Source organism: Equus przewalskii, chromosome 13, assembly GCF_037783145.1.
Source record: "Equus przewalskii isolate Varuska chromosome 13, EquPr2, whole genome shotgun sequence".
Classification (NCBI taxonomy): Eukaryota; Metazoa; Chordata; class Mammalia; order Perissodactyla; family Equidae; genus Equus; species Equus przewalskii.
This window is the reverse complement of record NC_091843.1, coordinates 2,878,719-2,898,969: the sequence shown is the minus strand read 5'-3', so window position 1 is coordinate 2,898,969 and position 20,251 is coordinate 2,878,719. Positions and strand designations below refer to the sequence as shown.

General features: G+C 48.1%; 1 protein-coding gene and 1 long non-coding RNA gene across 3 annotated transcripts in view; one reads left to right on the top strand and one right to left on the bottom strand.

Moving 5' to 3' along the window:
- The window catches only part of ZNF354A (zinc finger protein 354A), a 36,703-nt gene extending 22,068 nt beyond the window's left edge, over positions 1-14,635 (bottom strand). Inside the window, exons 1-4 of one of the 2 annotated variants that reach the window (XM_070568965.1) lie at positions 14,392-14,635; positions 13,831-13,916; positions 10,570-10,696; positions 9,231-9,326 (exon numbers count right to left, since the gene is read on the bottom strand). In XM_070568965.1, the coding sequence (XP_070425066.1) occupies positions 9,231-9,326; positions 10,570-10,696; positions 13,831-13,863 (256 nt within the window). In that variant the 5' untranslated portion in view covers positions 13,864-13,916; positions 14,392-14,635. The remainder of the gene's footprint in view (positions 1-9,230; positions 9,327-10,569; positions 10,697-13,830; positions 13,917-14,391) is intronic. The other variant, XM_070568966.1, reaches the window with a different exon arrangement.
- A 168-nt stretch (positions 14,636-14,803) lies between these two features.
- LOC139075022 (uncharacterized) lies at positions 14,804-19,270 on the top strand. Its single transcript, XR_011525019.1, has 2 exons — positions 14,804-14,943; positions 16,402-19,270. It is a non-coding gene; the product is annotated as an uncharacterized lncRNA (long non-coding RNA).
- The last annotated feature ends 981 nt before the right edge of the window (positions 19,271-20,251 follow it).

Sequence of the window (20,251 nt, the reverse complement as noted above, 5' to 3'; positions counted from 1 at the left end):
TGACTTTGCCATAAATTCTTAGTTTCATCTCAGAATCTTCACTCCCCTGTAGTCCAAGTCTAGTCAGTTACTAAATTCTCTTAAATCTCATCAGTAAGGTGTCTCTAACAACCATCATTAATACATCCAAGTTCAGGCTCTCCTTACTCTATAGTGACTACTGCTACTGACCCTCGATTTGACCCTTTCACCCATCTCTCACCTTTCCCGTATTATTTCCCACTGGATTTACCCCTCTTACTACAAAGAACTCCTCTTACTACTTCAAAAAGCATTGACTGCTCCTTATTAAACTCATTTGTCAAATATTTAAAAAGCACTACAATATGTCAGGCTTTCTCCTAGGCACTGGCGATTCACAAGACATTTCGGATTCAAGAATGAAAAGAAAGTTAATTTCTTCAAGGAGTTGACAGTTTGGCATTAGAGACAAAGAAGGAATAAGTAATCACATCACAAAGTGATAATTTCTACAACAAAAAGATGAGGCAGAAATGGATACGAATGTGAGCTCAGCACCCAAAATACCCTTAGACAGTGGAGGGTGAAAATAGGGAAGGCGTACAGGTGGTGGTCAGAATTTTTTGGAAGAAACGTCTAAGATGGGATTTTAAAGAACTAGATGTCGGCCAGCTGGAGGCGGGGCAGCACGAGGGCTGGAGGCAGCATCAAAATCTCTGAACCCAAGCTGGCTTTCCAGACTTACTTCCTAAAGTACCCCTCCCCACCATATCCTATAGCCGGTCAGATTAAGAATTATTCCTATAAAAAGATCATATGCATTTGCAGTCTATCAAGATTTTCTAGAGAGTGAGAGAAGTGAGGGTGGTAATATGCTGGGAATTATATACAACACCATGATAGGGGTAGAACTACACATCTGTAAACATCCTCCATAATGTGCGTGTTGGCGAAAAAGATGCCACTTTAGAAATTTTGTTATTGGTAATTCTAATTTTTAAAGCTTTTTCTTATGGAAGATGTTCATCATATACAAAAGCAGAGCGAACTGTACAATGAATTTCCTGCCGGCTTCAACAGTCACAATGTTGTTCCATATATTGCCTTGGTAAGGGTTGAACTCTGTCACCCAAAAAAGACATGTTCAAGTCCTAACTTCCAGTACTCAGAATGGGACCTTATTTGGAAATAGTGTCTTTGCAGATTTAATCAAGTTAAGATGAGGTCATTAGGGTGAGTCCTACTCCAATGACTGGTGTCCTCATAAAAAGGGGAAATCTGGAGACAAGCGTGCAGAGGGAAGACCATGTGAAGACACGGCGAGGATACCACGCGGTAAGAGAAGCAGACACTGGAGTACTGCAGCTGCAAGCCAAGCAACAAGGATGCTGGCCACCAGAAGCTAGGAAGAAGCCAGGAAGGCTTCTACCCAAAGTCTCAGAGAAGCAGGGCCCTGCCAACACCTTGAAGTTGGACTTCTAGCTTCCAGAACTGTGCGACAACAAATTTCTGTCATGTTAAGCCATCCAGTTTGCGGTACCTCGCTGGGGCAGGCTTAGTGCTCGAACATAAACCTCTACTTCTCTTCCACGACCATATGCTTGAGTAACTCCCAGATGTTGTACCATTTCCTCCATAATATTTCAGAACATGTTTCTCAAAGATAAGAACTCTATTTCTAAACATAACCACATACTTTTATTTATACCAATCCAAATCAACACTATTGTTTGAAATTATCTTTGCCCTTAAGATATTAAAAGTTCTGTACCCAATTCCAGAGTGTGGGGTCGGGGGTAGTTCCCACACCAACAGTAAGTAATTCTCGGACATCAACTGGGCGTGCTAGAATTCAACTCAATTCTGACACTATCCACCTGAAGATGCTATCAGATCTCACAGGTTAAGGATTCAGTCTCACAAGACTGCCCCCAACTTCAGATGCCAGTGGCAAGCCCAGGCTGTCACTTGTGCTTCTGACCAACTGGCTATAAACCAGAGGTTCCAATGACTCCCTCCTTAGGCTTGATTAATTTGCTAGAGTGGCTCACAGAACTCAAAAAACCATTTTATTTACTAGATCACGAATGTATTATAAAGGATATTAACTCTGGAGTAGCCAGATGGAAGAGATGCATAGGGCAGGATGTATGGAAAGGGCATGACAAGCGTCCTCTTGGAGTGTACCACTCTCCCCAAATCTCCACATGTTCACCAAACGGAAAGTTCTCCAACTCTGTCCTTTTGGGTTTTTGTGGAGGCCTCCTCACATAGGCATGATTGATTAAATCAATGGCTAATGGTGACTGACTCAACCTCCATCCCCTCTCCCCTCCCCAGAGGTGGGGCGGGGGGGGGGGGGGAGGGGGGACGCACGGTTGGTTTCCCTGGCAACCACTCTCTTTTATTAGGTGCAGTGCAAGTCACTTCATTAACATAACAAAAGATACCTAGGTCGCTCTCTTGGCTTGGGAAATTCCAAAGTCTTAGGAGCTCTGTGCCAGAAACACGCTGAAGACCAAATATATATTTCTTATTATAAATCACAACATCACAGATATAAACCACTAAGGATGTTTATTCATACTGCTGTGATGCACAGGAATTTGAAAGAATTCTTCTCTATGTGACTGAGCCACAAACCTTAAATGCCATTAGGGTCACTTGTGTCATTTTCCTTTCAATATTTATGGAACATTTTTCCATTTCGATTTCATCTTGTTTTATAATGATATTAAACATTTTTATAGCTCCAAAGTCAAAATTATAAAAACAAGATTAAAAAACAAACTCTAGATTCTATCCCTATTCTCTCTAACCTTTCTTTTTCTTCCTTCATCTGAAAGTTAACCATTTTTATTGATCTGCTTTTATCCTTTTTTGGGGGAGCTTCTATCTCTTTTAAAAAAATATAAGCCAATACATACTTTTTTCCTTTTTGATATCTCCTCCTTTTTAAGATAAAAGTACAGGCATGTGTCACTTAATGATGGGGATCTGTTATGAGAAATGCGTGGTTAGGCGATTTCATCATTGTGCGAACGTCATAGAGTGTACTCATACAAACATAGATGGTACAGCCTACCACACACCCAGGCTCCGTGGTACTAATCTTATGGGCCCCCGCTGTATATGCAGGCCATCACTGACCAAAACGTCCTAATGTAGCACCTGACTGTAGGATTCTCACTGTTCTGTTCTGCACTTTCCCCCTCTTATTAATATATTCTGGAGATCACCCCATAGTGGAATTTATAGAGGCCTTCTTCTTTCCTTTTCACAGTTGCACAGAATTCCACTGTGTGATGTACTTCGGTCTGTTCAACTAGATTCCTGTGAAGGACATTTGGGCTAACTCTAACTGTAATACATCCGGACTTTGCATTGGTATATGATAAAGATATAGCTTTAAATCAATATCCATGTTGCTAATTAACAATCATAACATTTCTAAAATTCTAGCCCAAACTGGACCTGTTGGGCTAACATCATCCAAAGCCACATAAAACCAAAATCACTTCTTCCCTTAGCCAAGAGAGCCAGCCTAAGGCCTTAGAACTACACCCCAGAGTGAGGAAGCTCTCTATGTACTGACATGGAAAGAGTTTCCACATATATCAAGCGAAAGAGGCAGAATGATGTGTGCTGTCTACCCTAACTGGGGTGGACAAAGGAAAAAGAGTATAAATATTTGTTTATGTATGCAGAGAAGAGCTCTTCCAGCTACTGCTGTGGCCTCTGCTTCACATCTGATCTTCTACAGCATCCTGCACTTGCTCATTTCCTCCTGCTCACTGTCCCCTCCTGGGCTCCATTCTGGCTTCTGTCCTTACCGCCACCCTCGCTAAGGCAACTATGACCACCATGTGGCCGAGACAAGACCCTCTCTTCAGTTCTCCCCTAACCCACCTCTCAGGAGCATCTGAGCATGACCCCTTGTTTTCCCTGAGATGCTCTCTTCCTAAGCTACAGTGACCCCATACTTTCCTCCACATTCCTCTCATTTTCCTCTAGCCTCAATCTCCTCTGTGCACTCATTTTCCTCCCCCTGATCTTTAATCCTTGGGGTTCCTCAGGGTTTAGCCCTAGGCCCAATTCTTTTCACTCTGTGAAAGTTTCGGTCACAAATACATACCTTAGGTAAGACTTCTCCTCTACTCTCCATACCCAATTGTACAACAGCCTACTCAAAACAACAGCTTAGATGTCTCAAAGACACTTCAAAGTCAATATGCCTAAAACTGAACTCATAATTATTCCCTCCAACCTGTATAGCCCCTTTGTCTCTGTCACTGGCACCAATTCTCAATCAAATCTTTAAGAGGCAGGCTCCACACCTCTTCCTCAGCCCCTCAGCTAATCAATTACCAAGACTTGTTTATTCTGCCATCTAAACATGTCTCAAATCCATCCACTTCTCCTTACCTCTACTGATCCCATCCTATTATGAGCCTTGACTTCAATGACACCAGACTCCCCCGACTTTCTTCCTATATAGTATACCTACTTTGACTTCCCCATGGGTTCATTTCCCTCTACCTGGCCATGAAATGTCAGAGTTCCTCAAGACCGAGTCCCAGGCTCTTTTTTGCTCTTACTGTACTCTGAACCCACTCCACAGGCTAACTCAAACTCAACCACTGTTTCAATGGTTGACCAGAGTCTCTCAAATTTACATTTCATGTCCACTCTATACTATGAGGAACCGTACTCCAAACTAAAAGGCTACTTGACATCTCTACTTGGGTAACTGGGTCAACCCAAAACATCTCAATTTACTTCACCTAAAACCAAATTTACGCCATCCCCCAAATCTGATCTCCTCCCAGTGCCACTATCTCTGTGAATATCACTGTCCATCCCAGAACAAGCCACAAACCAAGCAAGCATCTTTGACACCTCCATTTCCTTTACCTTCTGTATCTAATCCATCTCCAAGTCCCATTGCTTTATCCCCCAAATATCTCTGAAGCTGGTTCACTTCTGTCTGTCTCCAAGAGCACAACCTAGCCAAGTCCTTCATGCATTCACTCACTGGAGGCCTACTCTGACCAGGCACTGGGGAAATGGGGACAAATGAAACAGACAACCCAGCATAAGGGAGTTTACAATCGAGAGGAAGACACAGGTAGTAAGTAAACAGGTACTACCATGCAGCGCTAAGCACTCAGAGGAAAATAAAGCACGGGGAGGGGATCAAGAACGTGGAGGATGGAGGCCGTGTCTTACATGAGCTGTGTGACCCGGGAGTGAGTCATGTAGGCTCCGGTCATGAGTCAGAACAGTCCAGGAGAGGAAAAGCAAGTGCGGAGGCCCTGAGGCGGACCCTGCTTGGCCCGCGGCACAACTGCAAGGAGGCCAGGGTGAGCAGAGTCCTCGAATGAAGGGTAGAGTGCAAGGAGGGGAAAGGGTAGCTGGGGCCAGACCATGCAGGCCTCTGAGGTCACTCTGGATTGTGCTCTAGGTGACGGAAGCCACCAGAGGTTGTGAGTAAGGGAGTGAGGTGGCCTGATTTGCCTTTTAGATACGTTCATGTGCCACACAATGATGTCAGTCAACGACGGACCGCATAGGGCCCGTAAGAACAGTACCATAGAGCCCAGGTGTGTAGTAGGCTACACGGTCTAGGTTTGTGTAAGTGACCTCCATCATGTTTGCACAATGACAAATCAATCGACACATCTGACAATGCACCTATCGTTAAGCTCGCATGACTGTAGGTCATTCTGGCAGCTACAGGGAAATCAGATGTCGGTGGCAGGATGGGAGGTGTAGGGGCATGTGGAGGTCTTTGTTGGGGAGGGCAGGGGGCAAGGACAGACTAACTCACACATATTAGACTGGGCTACGGAGCATGTGGGCTCCACTTTCACCTTGTGAGAAATTCACTCTCTCAAACCACCGCACACTACTGCCATAGACTGCGACCCCGACAGCACTTCCCTGCAGGAGCGCCAGCAAGTCCCGGGAGTGGAAGGCGACCCGAGCGACCCTCAGCTGACCACCCTGCACAGTTCAGTCCGCTTGACTCGGTTTCTCGCATAAAGACAGCAAAGGAAGAGAAAAAGACAAGGAAAGACAAGCACGGTTTCACTGGAGGTAACGGTTTACCCAGATCATCTCTGGATTTCTGAATTTCAGATTTCGAGAATATTTCCACATTTGGGTGTAAACCCAACTCACGAGATGCACAAGTTGGTTTACTCACATCATTCTCATCCTAACTCTTCCAGAAAAGCGCGGCCTCCGCAAGTATACTTGGGGCTCATTTCTTAAGCAAGACTCAGATGAGACGCACACCCTTGGGGTCAGCGCCTCTCACCTCTCAACTGGAACATCCGCACTCAGGGGGACACAATTGTCTTTCCGGTTTGTTTTGTTTTTCCTACTTGTGAACAGTTTTGAAGGGAAGAAAACTTTTTTAAAGAACATTTGGAGGCATCCAGAGGTGGGAGGAGTCCTCTGGGGGAGCACGCGCTTTCCTGTCCCTGGCTGTTCAAAGGGAAGGCTTCGGCTCTGCTCTAGAGTTAACAATCGGGGGTGCGTCCAGGAGCGTCCAGGTCCTTCACCCGTGCCCGCAGGGAAGTGCTGCCTTCCCCGGGGGAGCCGTTCTGAGGCCACTTTAGTCCAGGCCGATGGAGACTCATCAGGGGTGCAGGAAAGACATAGCCACACGCCCGCACTCCCAGATGTCCCGTCTGCTCTCATCTTGAGGGCACAGAGGAGGTTCACCCACTGAGAGGAACATGCACTGGCCGGCTTGGACACCCTGACCCCTTCAGACACCCACCCACAGTTTGCCCTTAGGGGCGTCTTGGCAAACCCGAGCAGGGGCTAACTGAGGACGGCGACCCCGTCGCCAGGTGGTCCCAGCACCTCCCTGGACAGCTTTGGCCTCCAGCCAGACCGTCTATTCTGTTTAAGCCAACAACACCCACTTCACTCAGGACAGGAGACTCACTCATGGATGAGAGGCTCCCGGGGAGGGGAGAGGGTCCTTTCTTCTCTGCCCCTGAGCTTTCAGGCCAGACTCGCCCACCCTAGAAGCAGGACTGACACCCCTCCCAACTCGCAGCTGTTCCCTGCCGCCTGCACTCTCTGCTTACTTTGGGGTGGCGTCTGCCAGTTTCCACAAAATTAGTGTATTTCTCCCAAATGAGAGTTGAAATGATAGATAGACAAGTGTGGTTCCCACATCAAAAACCTCAACTTACAGCAGGAGGAGATCTCCCCCTGGCGTGGGGTTGGGGCATTGAGGCAGCCTGGCCCGCAGCTCATCTGCTGGGCCCCCGAGGTGAGGGCTACGGACTGACTGTCTGGACCTGTCCCAGCCTCAGACAAGTCCCCCCATGTCGCACCAACGGGCTCCTTGCTGGCCGCAGGCTGACCTTGGCAGAATGTAACCCTGGGGCTGCAGCTCCTCCCAGCTCCTCAGGGCTTGCCTGGCTCTCAGGCACAGACCAGACCCTGTGACGGGGCTCCCCGGGCCCAGTGGGATCTGATACCTGCTCCTCTCCTGCTGACTCTTCTCTGCTCTCCCCGCTCCCATCTGCACACGCTGGCTTCCTTTTTCTGGACTCGCACACAGAGCCTTTCCGATGCCTGGAACACTCCACATCCTGGGGTCCGGCCCTTCATCAGGAAGCCTTTGCCAGCACCGCCCCATCCTGTTCCACGCTGTCACCGTACTGCGTCTCTTTCCTTCCAGGTCCTGATGGGACCCTGTCATTCCACACCCTCGTGTGCACTCAGTTCAGGAGGCTGTCTCCCCACCTGACTGGGCTCCACCAGGGTAGGTCCTGCGTCTTTCTGTCGCTGCTGCACCGCCAGTGCCCAGCATGGAACTCACTCTCTGCTTATCACAGGACTGGAGCACAGTGGCAGGGCTGGAACCTGGCTCCTCCAGGGCCCAAGCCTCCCCAGTTCAACAGCTCTCCATCCCCAACTTCCAAGACAGCCGCCTCTCCTGTTTCTTCCTCCGATGACCTTCTCAGGCTCAGCCACACACTCTTCTTTAACCCACCTCGTAAAAGTTGAGGTTTCCTGGGACTCCGTCCTCTGCCCTGTCCCCTCTCCTGGCCATCGCAAGGCATCTTCAATGCCACCTTTGCACCATGACTTCCTGACCTCCCTTTCGAGTTCCAGCACCCCACACCTCATACGAGCGTCCACCGGCGATCTCTACTCGAGGGTTCCACTCACACCTCAGATGAACCCATCCCACGCCCAACTCATCCTGCACCCTCAAAGGGCCCCTCCTCTTCCCTCGTGAACCCCACTGCACGTGCCTTCGTCCGAGCCCCAGTAACGTCTTGCCTACATTATGCATTAACCTCCGGAAGGTTCCCATTCCTAACTTTGCCTCACTTTAAATCTAAGCCCGCCAACGCTTCTAAAGTGACCATTCTTATTAAATTCAAACTACACAAGGACTTCATGAATATACGCTCTGCGAGAAATCCAAACATTACGTGAGATAAAGTACCCTCTCCTCACACTCATTCTCGGTCCCGTTCCAAATGGAGCCAGCTAAGGGGTGCCCCCCAGCCCTGCTCTCTGCCCTTACATGGGGGATTTTACATCAGACAAACACCCACGCAGTTTTCTTTACACACATACGGTGATGCATCTTAGCAGTGTTGCGCAGCCTGCTTTCATCCTTCCCGCACCCTGGGCTCGGGCCACCTCACTGCGCCCTCTACCTGACTGTGGCGCTGTTCACCAGAGGGACATGCCACGGCTTCTTTAGCTATGCCTTTAGTGGAGAATGTCTGTGCTGTGTCTGATTCAGACCAACCTTTCCAAAATATCAAGGACCGTAACGTTCTTTTGCTTAAAATCCTTTAACTGTCTGCAGTCATCGAGGGGACATTCACATCTCGAGAAGTGCACCAAAGCAAGTTACAGCGTGGCCCCCCCAGCTCTCTAACACCCCTCCTCTGGCGCCTCCTCTGTCCCACATACACTGAGCTTCAGGCAGAATGACCGACCCGCAGCTCCATAACTGCACCACGTTTGTGAACGAAGACGTGGAAACGTAGCCCTCTTCTGACGCAACAGGAGAGAGGAGGAAAGAGACGGAGATTCATTTGTGAAGTGATCACCAGAGAAAAAGAGGAAGCTCATGTGGGGGCCTGCGCGTCCCCTTTGGCACTTCTTGGGGACTGAGCCCCGGAGAACATTCCTGCCCCACGCCGTCCGCCTGCCAACCAGCCTGCTGCCTGCAGCCATTCCTGGGCACCTGAGCTGCCCACTCGCCGCCCACTCACCTGCGGAGCAGCCTCCAGAACTTTCTCTCTCCACCTTCCAGGGATCTTCTCCTCGCTGCAACAGGGAGATCACTTTGGGTTTGGAAAATGGGAGTCCTGCTCACAGACAAAAAAAAAAAAGACTTTGTTTTGTTTCCACACAAAGAGGTAGCCCAGATCTGAGTGGAAAACTCAGGGGATGGGGCAAAGGGCTCCTGTGGGGTGCTGCAGCTGTGCCCCCACGATGTGAGGGGTGTGCTCGGGACAATGCAAGGGACTCCCAGGACATGACGACGTAATAACTAGTTGTAGGTGAGGGAACCGTGATAAACACGCAGCCTTCATTAGGAGGGTACCACTGGCTTTCTGTATCAGATGGAAGATGTTAGGTGCACAGACTGAATTAAAATTTGTAAAAAGCTATGTATCAAGGTATTCTGTGCCAAGCAGCTTGGTTAAAATAAGAAAACACTGTCTGACTCCCTTTCAAAGATGGCAGTCTTAAGCAAACTACAGCTCATAGGACAAATCTAGGCCACTGTCTGTTTACGTACGGCCCTTGAGAAAAGAATGGTTAAAAAAAAAAAAAAGAAATGGAATATGTTACAGAGACCATATGTGGCCTACAAAGCCTAAAATATTTACTACCTGGCCCTTCATAGCAAAAGCATGCTGACCCCCGCAAAAGTCAAGCAGGAAAGGCAAGTGGTAGGTCCAGAGGTTGAACAAAGTCCTCTGCTGAGAGCTGTGCACACAAACCCCAGAACAATCACTGTGGGAAATGATGCCTGAACCGTGAAGACGCTTCCAATGTGCACTTATACCGAGGTAAGTGGCTGATTACTGGCACCACCTCCTCCATTCCCATACCCGGGGCAGCTCCATGCCTATGAGGGGAATATATTTTTAATACTTATTTGTGGAGATCCTGTAAGGACAATCGCACAGCAAAACTCAGGGCAAGTTTATTAGATGATCCACAGCTTTCATCTAGAGAAGTGGGTGCTACGTTATTCTGATTTATGAATTGGGGAGGCAAGCAGAAGGTCAATGAAGAGGGCAGAGGGCAGCTCTCTGCTGAGAGATGAGCAAACAAATCACAGAACAATCAGAGTAGGAAAATGTAGCCTGAACAACGAGGGACTTCTAACGTGCAGCTGTGCAGACTGCCCCATGCATGGGGTATTCCACGCCCATAAGGGGAGAAAAAGGTTTCATATTTATTCATGGAGACCCAATCTGTACAAGCCTGAGGCAAAGCTCAGCTAAAGTTTCTGATGACCCACGATTTTTAACGGAGAAGTAGGTTCCCGGTTATCCCAATTTCTGAATTCCTTCTCTACAGGGACGATTTCCTTACCCAATGAGACCAGGTTACTGTAATTCTCCAGCATCACATCCTGGTACAAGCTCCTCTGAGAAGGACTCAGCTTTCTCCACTCATCCCGCGTAAAGAGCACAGCCACATCCTCAAACGTCACCGACACCTATAATGACAAGCCATCCCATCTCACCCAGGACCACCCATCACACACTGAGGAAGGTGGCGGTGGGGAGGCAGACGGGCTACCATGAAATGCTGCTCCTATTATTCCAGGTTCTGAAGGTTCCAGATCATCTGTTTAGTGAATAGTCGACCAATGACAAATGGATACTGAGCATCAGGAAGCATGAACCAGGCTCTGTGTCAACCACAATAAGAGATGTGCGGAGGAACGAAGGCCATCAGTGGGAGTGTCCATTAGAATAATGGTTCTGATGGTGCTTCAATAATACATATTAAAGGCTATAAACGGTTTTAAACTAATATTTGTTAACTCACCAATTACTATATTTGGATTATAACAAACAGTGCACAAAAATGCACACATAGGACATTTATCGTGGGGTTAGTGATAGCAAAAAACCCGAAAACCTAAATAATCGCTGATGATGGAGACTAGGTTAAATGACTTAAGGGACTATGTGTGTGCTCACGGAAGCCTGAGGACAGCAGTAACGAAAGACTGAAACAGCTCCCTTTCATTGAACGCTTTCTATGGGTCAGGTACTGTTCTTGGAGTTTTATGTTAATCTGCAATATAATCTTCACTTAAAATTCACAACAACCCTAAGAAGAAGGCACTATTCTTGTCCCCATTTTACACAAGAGAAAACAAAGTCACAGACAGGATAAGAAATTTGTCTAAAGTTGCACAGCTGGTCAGCAGCAGAGCTGGGACTCGGATCCGGGGAGGTCCCAGTCTCCACTCTGAATCACTCTGCAAAGCGGCCTCTTGCAACCTCCCAAAGAGAGTCAACGAACAAACAAGACGATCCATTCAAGGGACTTAACCCCGTGTCTGGCTCATTTTAAAGGTTCAGATGTCAGCTGTCATCAAATCAATATAAAATGCTGGGAAATCATTAAAATTGACAGTACTAAGTCCACATTTGTTGACTTAAAAATACAGCCACGATATTAAATAGGAAAGGAAGGTTATAGATCAGTGTGTATAGCTTGCTCCCATTTTTGAAAATAACTATATATGTACGTAGAAAATGATGTTGAGGGATGCACAACAAATGACTGACAGTGATTACCTCCAGATGGTGGGGTTAAGGGCAACTTTACTTTCTTTTGTATACACGAAAAAATATACACCCACAAATACACGTACATAGACACAACTATATATACACACACATAAACACATCTACGCACATACATATATACACGTACACACACGTATACATATACATATAGGTGCAAATTTTATTCTCTAAAATTTTTACGATGATCATGCAATATTTTTATGGTAAGAAAAAGCATTAAATTACTTGCATATTGGGGAGGAATGCAAGAAATGACCTTTGCTCTCAAAGAATTTACAATCCAAGTGGCAGGCAAGAGAAGTGCAGGAAATGACTTGAACAATGAAAGAGAAAGACGTAGCTGGACAGGACCATACACCATCTCCCAGTTCAGTCTTCATTTGAGATAGAAACACAGGGTCCAGGGCAGTCAAGACCCGGGTCACATACTCTCCTAGTGGCAGAGGCAGGACAGTAATTAAAGGTTCCTTTTAACCCAGCACTCGGTATAGTCTGTCTCTGGTCTGAAAGGTCCTGTCACTGAGTGTTACACACGAGTCCACGTGGTCCTGCCACACGGGCAGCAGGCAAGGTTGGGGAGGATGCCATAGGGGATCCAGTCACACCCAGGGATGGAGAAGATTCTGGGCAAGAGAGCAAGCTGGCTCAGCTGGCATGGAAAGGAAAGCCTTAGAAAAGATCAGCCCAGACTGGCAGTGGCAGGCTCATGCCTCAGGAGACAAACCCTACCGCACTCTCCCCAAAAGCTGCCCACAGTGCAGAAGAGCTCGGGCACCACAGGGCTGGGTCTGCCCTGCTTCTGAAAGGTGCACCGGAGGCATGGCCGGACCATACCCCAAGCCTGAACCTGGAGGCCAAACACCCTGAGCCTGAATTCAGGTTAATTTCTTTGAGCCTCAGTTTCCCCATATGTAAAATGAGGCTAATAACTGTTATGAGAGCAAGAACAAAGGTGATGCTGTTCCTGTTACATGAGGATCAGTAAGGAAAGGAGGAGGATTTTCTGGGTCCTAGAAACACTGCACAGCAGCTTCTGGCTATCAACGTTAACAGTATTACTACTGGAATAATATGACTCCGCTACCACAGGCGCCACACACGAACATCTACCATCTGCCCGGCCCCATCTAACACTCTCAAGAACCAACTCACTGATGCTCTCCCAACCCTATGAGGTAGGCACTGCTCTTACTCCCATTTGACAGGTGAGGAAACTGAGGCATGGAGAGGTGGAGTTACATGTCCAAAGCCCACAAACGGCAACAGAGGAGATGGGTTCACACCCCGCCGCCTGTCTCTGAGCCCCACCTCCTCACCACTGTGCACACGGCCTCTCCACCACCCGGACCCCACGGACCTCCCTGCCGCTGCCCGAGGGGCTTCTCTCTGCCTGGGAGTCCAGAGACCTCTCCCACTGGGTCCCCTCCCGCCCGGCTCCGCTTTGTTCACGGTGGGGGGGGCCATCCCCATCCCCATCCCCACAACACGAAGATGGAGACGGCAGGTCGAGAACGCTTTTCGGAGAGTGGGAGAGCAAGGCACCCGATCCACAAAGTTAAGAGGCAGAAAAAACGGAAAACTATGGGCTGGAGACGCCTGGGGAGTGGAGACGCCTGGGGAAGGTGTCACGAGGATTCGCGGGGGAGCAAAGGAAAAGAAAAGCAGAGCATTCTTGCCGAGGGCAGGGAAGGGGGGAGGGAAGGAGACAAGGGCAAGACAGGGAGGCGGGAGGAAGGAGTTCTGCCAAGTGCACATGTCCCCGGGTGACAGAAGACACATGGCATCTTAGCCGTCGAGTTAGCGATCACACAGCGACTCGAGATTAACGAGCAAAGGACTGTCTACTAGGAAAAGAGAGTCTAGACGCGGATTCGGGAGAGGAGGCAAGCACGCCCTACAGGACCCCCCGTGCACCAGGCGGACCGACTCCTCCAAGGGCAAAAGGCTGGGGCTCGGAACGCTGGCGCGGGCTGGGCGGGCCCGACACGCATGGCTGTCGCCACGGCCCGGGGCGCAGTGAGCTCACCTGAGGCCTCGCTCCCCTCCGTGCAGCAGCCATGTCCGCCGGCGGCGCTCTTCCCGGAGGACGGGCGGAGGCTCCCGAAGGCGGATCTGCGGGAAGAAAGAGGGGCCAGGAGGAAGCCCCTTCCGCTGCCCGCGCCTCTGAGCCAGCAGCGCTGCGGTCCTCGCGCCTCGGACGACCCCGCGTGCCGCGGAGCGGGAAGTCGGAGGAGCCGGGGCGGGCAGCACTGGTGCGGCCCCACCTCTTCCCCGGCTCAGGGAGCCAGGACCGGGACCCCGGCAGCAGCGCCTCGCCGCAGGCTGGGCCGTCTACACCGGCGGCCCCGCAGCGCGGCCGGCACTGCCAGCACCCCGCCTCCGGAGCAGGTCCGAGGGCACACGCCGGCGCGGGGGCACCGCGCTCCGGACCTCACGCCGTCCCGGGCACAACTCGTCTCCGCGCCGCCCGCGCCCTCCGGCAAGGAGTCAGACTCCGGATTCCGAGAACTCGGCTCCGGAAAGGGCCCGCAGCCGCAGCCCCGAGCCCCGGGCCGTCCGCCCGCGTCCGCCGCCCTCCGCCGCTCACCTCGCCCAGGCTCGGCGCTTCCGGGGCCCGTGCCTCCCCGTCCACGCTCGGCCGCGGGGGCTCCGGGACCGCCCGGCCGACAGCAGCCTCGGGTCGGGATTCCCCCCGGGCGACGCCTGCGGGACCTCGGGCCCCGGAGCCGCTCGCTCCCGCAGCAAACGCCCGGTGCCCCGCGCAGGGCCCGGAGGGGCGGGGCAGGGCCGAGTGAGGGCCGGCCGGCCGCCAACGCCTCTGGGAAGTGTAGTCCACGAGAGGACCGGGGATTCTGGGGAGTGTAGTTCCCCGCGTGGCCTGCGCGGCGCGGCCCCGTTTAGCCGGTCTCGTGCCTGACTCCCGCTTCCGGGCTGGCGGGCGCGTTCTGTGCGCTGCTGCGGGCGCGCTTCCTGGTTCCTCGAGAAGGAAACGGAAGGGTGTCGTGGGAGCGCGTCTGCGGAAGTGGTAGGCAGGCGGGTGGGCGGCCGCCAGGGAGGAGCCTGTTTCCCCTTCAGTCGTTCAGCAGGCGTGCTGAGCGCCCGCCGCGTGCCGAGCGCCGTCGTGCGCGGTCCGAAGTAGGTCAGTGAACGAAACAAAGGTCATCGCCCTCGACACCTTTCTGGGCGGCGGGAGCGGAGAATAAGCCACGGACGTGTCTGTGCGACGGCTGAGAAGACAGGCGTGTGGGAGACGAGGAGGGGAGCAGGCTCGTGGGGCCCGGGCCGCGTGGGGCGGGAGGCGGGAGCCGGAGGGCAGATCCCGGGCGGCGCGGGGCGATCCCGGAACTGGGCGGACTGCAGAGCGTTCTCCTCCGTGTTTCTCACTAGAGGAACACGTGCCCCATTTAGAAGGCTTGATAAATACAGAAAAGTGAAAGGAAAATGCACTTTACGCCACCACACAAAAATAAGTGGTCCCAGTTTTTTCTTTAAACAGCCCGTTGAACTCCGTATTGATCAATCGTTGCCGCTCCCGTTTTAACAAGATGGAATATTGCAGACATCAGTTGTAACCCGTGCTGGTTTTTTCCCCACTTAAGAATACGCCTTGAACATTTGCATTTGCCAGTAAATGTTCCCCGTCAGTAGTGTTTTCGGTGACTTCAGTGCGTTCCATTGCATCTAATTAAAATTTTTAGTTAAACGTATTTAACTAAACTGAGCTTAGTTAAATATATTTAAGTAAACCTCTATTGTTGTGTTATGTCCAGTTTTTTGCTCCCTTACTAGCCTTGTAGCTACATCTTTGAGGGTTATTTTCTTAGCTTACGTTCCTTGAAGTCGAACTGCTGGGTCAAGGGCTGGTGGGGTTCTGAGCACCCTGTCTCCTCGCCTTCCTGGCAGATTTTACGGCTTGTGTTTCTATACGCAGTTTATGACAGTATGTGCCTAGCGCCCGTGCCCACTCTGGGAGTTTTCTTCTTAATGGTTTTTTTAAAAATGTTTTTGTTTATTTAATAGAGCAATTTTTTCATATCGAATTTTTAGTACTTGTCAAGTTAAATATAGACACGCATCGCGTACGGACGGGAATACGTTCTGAAAAATGTGCCGTTGGGTGATTTCCTCATTGTGTGACCATCATAGATGTACAGCCTGCTGTGCGCCCGGGCTCCTGGTGCTAATCTCACGGGGCCACTGTTGTGTCTGCCGTCCATCGTCGACTGAAACGTGCAGTGCATGACCGTATGACGTCCTGTGTTTATTGAACCATCTAGTTGTTTTCTGATGTTAATTGTTTTATATATTTAGACAGGTACTTGGACCAGTTTGTGTGGAAATGTTCAACACTTTGGTATCATTTTGAAGTAGATGCATAGTTTTTTCAAAAGAGAAAAGTGCTTTCTTGTTTACCCAATGAAAATAGTGCATTCATTCTAAAATTTTTACACACGCACTATATGGAATGAAGAAACGTGTAATAAAGAAACAAGTCCAGCGGAAACACTGATTACATCTATTCATATATGCTGTTGTGTGTGCATCCTCACATTTGTGTGTATGAAATAAATAGAATCCTGTTTCTCCTATTTTACAGTGTGAAGTATACATGCACAAAGCCAATTAGAACGTATAATTCAGCTTGACAGTGATGCTAAAGAGAACACCCCTGTAAACACCCACCCAAGCCAAGAAGTAGACCCTCTCTGGCAGTCAGTACTCCTTTGCGATCACAGCTACTGTCATGACTTTTCAGACAGATTTTTGCTGTTCTTTATAGTTTTACCACCCATTTGTGCATCCTTATGCAGTAGTTTTACCTGTTTTTAACTGTATATAATAGAATCATCCAGCTGTATTTTTTGTGTGCTTTGTTCTCCAAATAGTTTGTCAGATTCATCCTCATTGCATGTAGCTTTACCTGCTATTACTGTAGATGGACATTTGTGTTGTTTCCAATTTTAACTATTAAGAACCACAATAAAATGAATTTAGTAATATATCAGTAATAACTGCAATAACGATTGAACCTAGGTGATGGTATACAGGTTTTCACTGTAAAATTCTTTCAACTTTCCTTTGTGTTTAAAAATTTTCATAATAAAATGTCGGAATAACTGTGTCTGGGATTTGAGCCAAAATGGAACAGCCGCATTCCTCCCAGACATCCCTCTTACAGCTGAAAGCCCCTGGACATAACACAGGAAACAAGCATCGGGAGGATGAAATGTGGAAAGAGGACGGCCAGCTGCCCCAGGACTTGAGGGCTGAGGAGCACCGTGGTGGTAAATCCGCGTCTTCCTCATCTCCTCCCATGTCGCTCGGCTAAGGTATTGGAGACGCTCGCAAGCCAGAAACAGCGACACACACAGACCAAACAAGCTCTGAGAAAAGTCAAAGCGGGGAAAAGAGTGGCTAACGCAGAGCACTTCTGGTACCACCCACCTTACTCCAACCAAACCCCCACGAGAACCCACCCCACTCACCTGAACCAGAGAAGCCGGAGGAAGTGGGAAGAGAAGGAACTGTCGACCATGAATTCTACAAAGAGGAAAGATCATTCAAGAATAAAAGGGAAATAGGGACATTCTCAAAGGATAACTACGAGTGTTTACTGCCAGCAAAGCTCCCCTTAGAGAGTAATTACAGGAAATACTCTAAACAGAGTAAGTGATAACAGAAAAAGGTTTGGAACTATAGAAAGAAAAAAACATGAACGTCAGAGTGGGTAAAAATAGGGGTAAATAAAATAGACTATCCTACTTTTGAGTTTTTTAAATCATAGGTGATGGTTGAAGGAAAAATAGCACCATTTGCAGTGGTGCTCCATGCATACAGGAGAAGGAGTTAGGACGGCTGTGTTTAAGAAGTGGAGGCAAAGGGGCATAAATGGAAGTTGGGTTTCTGCATTTTGCTGACTAAGTTATGTCTATATTTTATGTCGAGAGCAACCACTAAAAAACCATACAAAGTGATTTACTCCAAAACAGTGGAATAAATCAAGATGGAATTATTTTTTTTCAAAGAGTTTGAATAATTTATTTTATGATGGAGTTGAAGAATGTATTTCCAAAATAATACATTTAGGTAATAAGTGATTTTTATACATACTTATCTGTAGAATATTAATGAATTCCATATTACGTTTAGATATTTAATTTTTCATGTAAAAAAAATTCCGTTTTCAAAGTTCACATATTTGCACATTTTCAGCTCCATATGATTTTTAGTATCACTTATCAGTTTGATTGTGCTTGCAATTAAGTTTATAGGTAAACTCCTGGATAGCTGACTTTTGACAATTAAATCTTTCCATTTAGGATATGGATTTTTTTCTCAAATGCCAGGCTTTTTATCATTTCTTGCAGATTTCTTTCCTTTTTCGTCTTTGGAAGGTTTTTAGAATTGTCTTTTATTATGAAACTACGTGTAGCTAACCCTCAAAGTGGATCTTTTTCTTTTTTTTCTTTTATTGCGGTAACATTGGTTTCTAGCATTATATAAAATTCAGGTGTACATCATTATATTTTGATTCCTGTGTAGATTGCATCTGTTCACCAGCCAAAGACTAATTATATCCATCGCCACACACATGTGCCTAATCGCCTCTTTCCCCCTTCAGCCTCCCCCTTCACCAATCCAATCTCTCTGTATGTGGTTGTTGCTGTTTTTATCTTCTATTCATGAGTGAGATCATAGGGTATTTCACTTTCTCCCTCTGACTTATTTCGCTTAGCATAATACCCTCAAGGTCCATCCATGTTACAAATGGCCAAATTTCATCATTTCTTATGGCTGAGTAGTATTCCATTGTGTTTATCCATTCGTTCCTTGATGGGCACCTAGGTTGCTTCCAAGTCTTGGCTATTGTGAATAAGGCTGCAATGAACATAGGGGTGCATATTTCAAGTTGGAATTCTAAAAAATACTCAGGTAACCGATGGAAAGGCAAGAAAAGAGAAACCGAAGAATGAGAAGCAGAAAACAAACTAAAAATCATTTTTCTGTGATTAATCAAATGCCTCACGATAGATAAGATACTCTATCTTGGGGGGTTTTTTATTTTTCCTTTTCAGATAAGAGTAATAATAGCTTTAACAAGCATGCTGCTGTAACAAGCTGCTCACAAAAAGATCAATACTGTATGATTCCACTTATATGAGGTACTTAGAGGAATGAAAATCGTAGAGACAGACAGCAGAGGGTGCCTGCCAGGGGCTGGGGGAGCGGAAGTGAAAAGTTAGTGTTTAATGGGCACAGGGTTTGAGTTTTACAAGATGAAGGGTTCTGCAGATGGACGGTGGTGAAGGTTGGACAACATTATGTAATTAATACCATAGATACTTTACACAAAGTGAATTTAATACCACTGAACTGTACATGTAAAATGCTTAAGATGGTAACTTTTATGTTAGGTGTATTTTACCACAATAAAAAATTGAGAAAAGTGCTGTAAACATTCTGTACGCACAGGTGTACCTCTTCATGAGTTTTCTAGGGTTTGCAGATGCCTGCGGCTTGCAGATGCCTGCGGATGTGTGAAGACTTTCCTGGGAGTCCCAGCTTTAAGGGAATGAATTTCTAGGCCACAGTGTCCATTTGTACTCTGCTGCATGGGGAAGGCTCTCTTCTCGCTCCCCAGAGGACTCCTAAAATGGTGCAGTGCCCCAGGGTGTCACTCGGGGCGCGGCACCCTGGGCCTGCTGAAACCGGTGTCTTCCAGGAAGACATCTTTCCTGAGAATGAGAGACCCCAAATGCAGGGCTTCCCTCTCTGTAGTCATGTTTCTGTTAACAGTGAAGCGTTGTGTTAGAAATGGGGTACACGGACCCATAGGGGGCTCTGAAGCCAGGTGTTTCAACAATCTGGGAGGCATGCTAATTTCTTTGAACAGTCCTTTCTCATCCATTCAACAAACCCTGTCAAATAATAAACTGCTCTTGAGAGAGTGTACAGTGAGAACAAAGCAAGAAGGGCTTTGGTAAAAGAAAATATTGAATGCTGAAAATGGTGCGCGTGCACACACACTTTTTTTTTAGAGTAAGCACTACTCTTCAGTAAGAGATGGAAAAAATTGCAAAGTGGATGCCAACTAGCACCTTAGTGGGCTTGCTAATGACAACTCTGTCTGCAGCTCTCAATGTTCATCCATAGGAGGGGCCATTTACCATGTGACTTGTGTTTTTTCTAACACCATCAAGTGATTAACACAATTGTGACACTATTTACCTGGAGATAGCATCAGATCCCACAAATTATGGGTTCAGCCGCACAAGCATGCCCCCACCCCTAACTTCAGATGCCAATCGCAAGGTCAGGTGTTACCTGTGTTTCTGACCTAATGGCTATATCAGAGGTTTCCACAGCCCCCTCCTCGGGTTCAATTAATTTGCTAGAGCTGCTCATAGGACTCAGAAAAAGCTTTTACTTCTTAGATCACCAGCTTA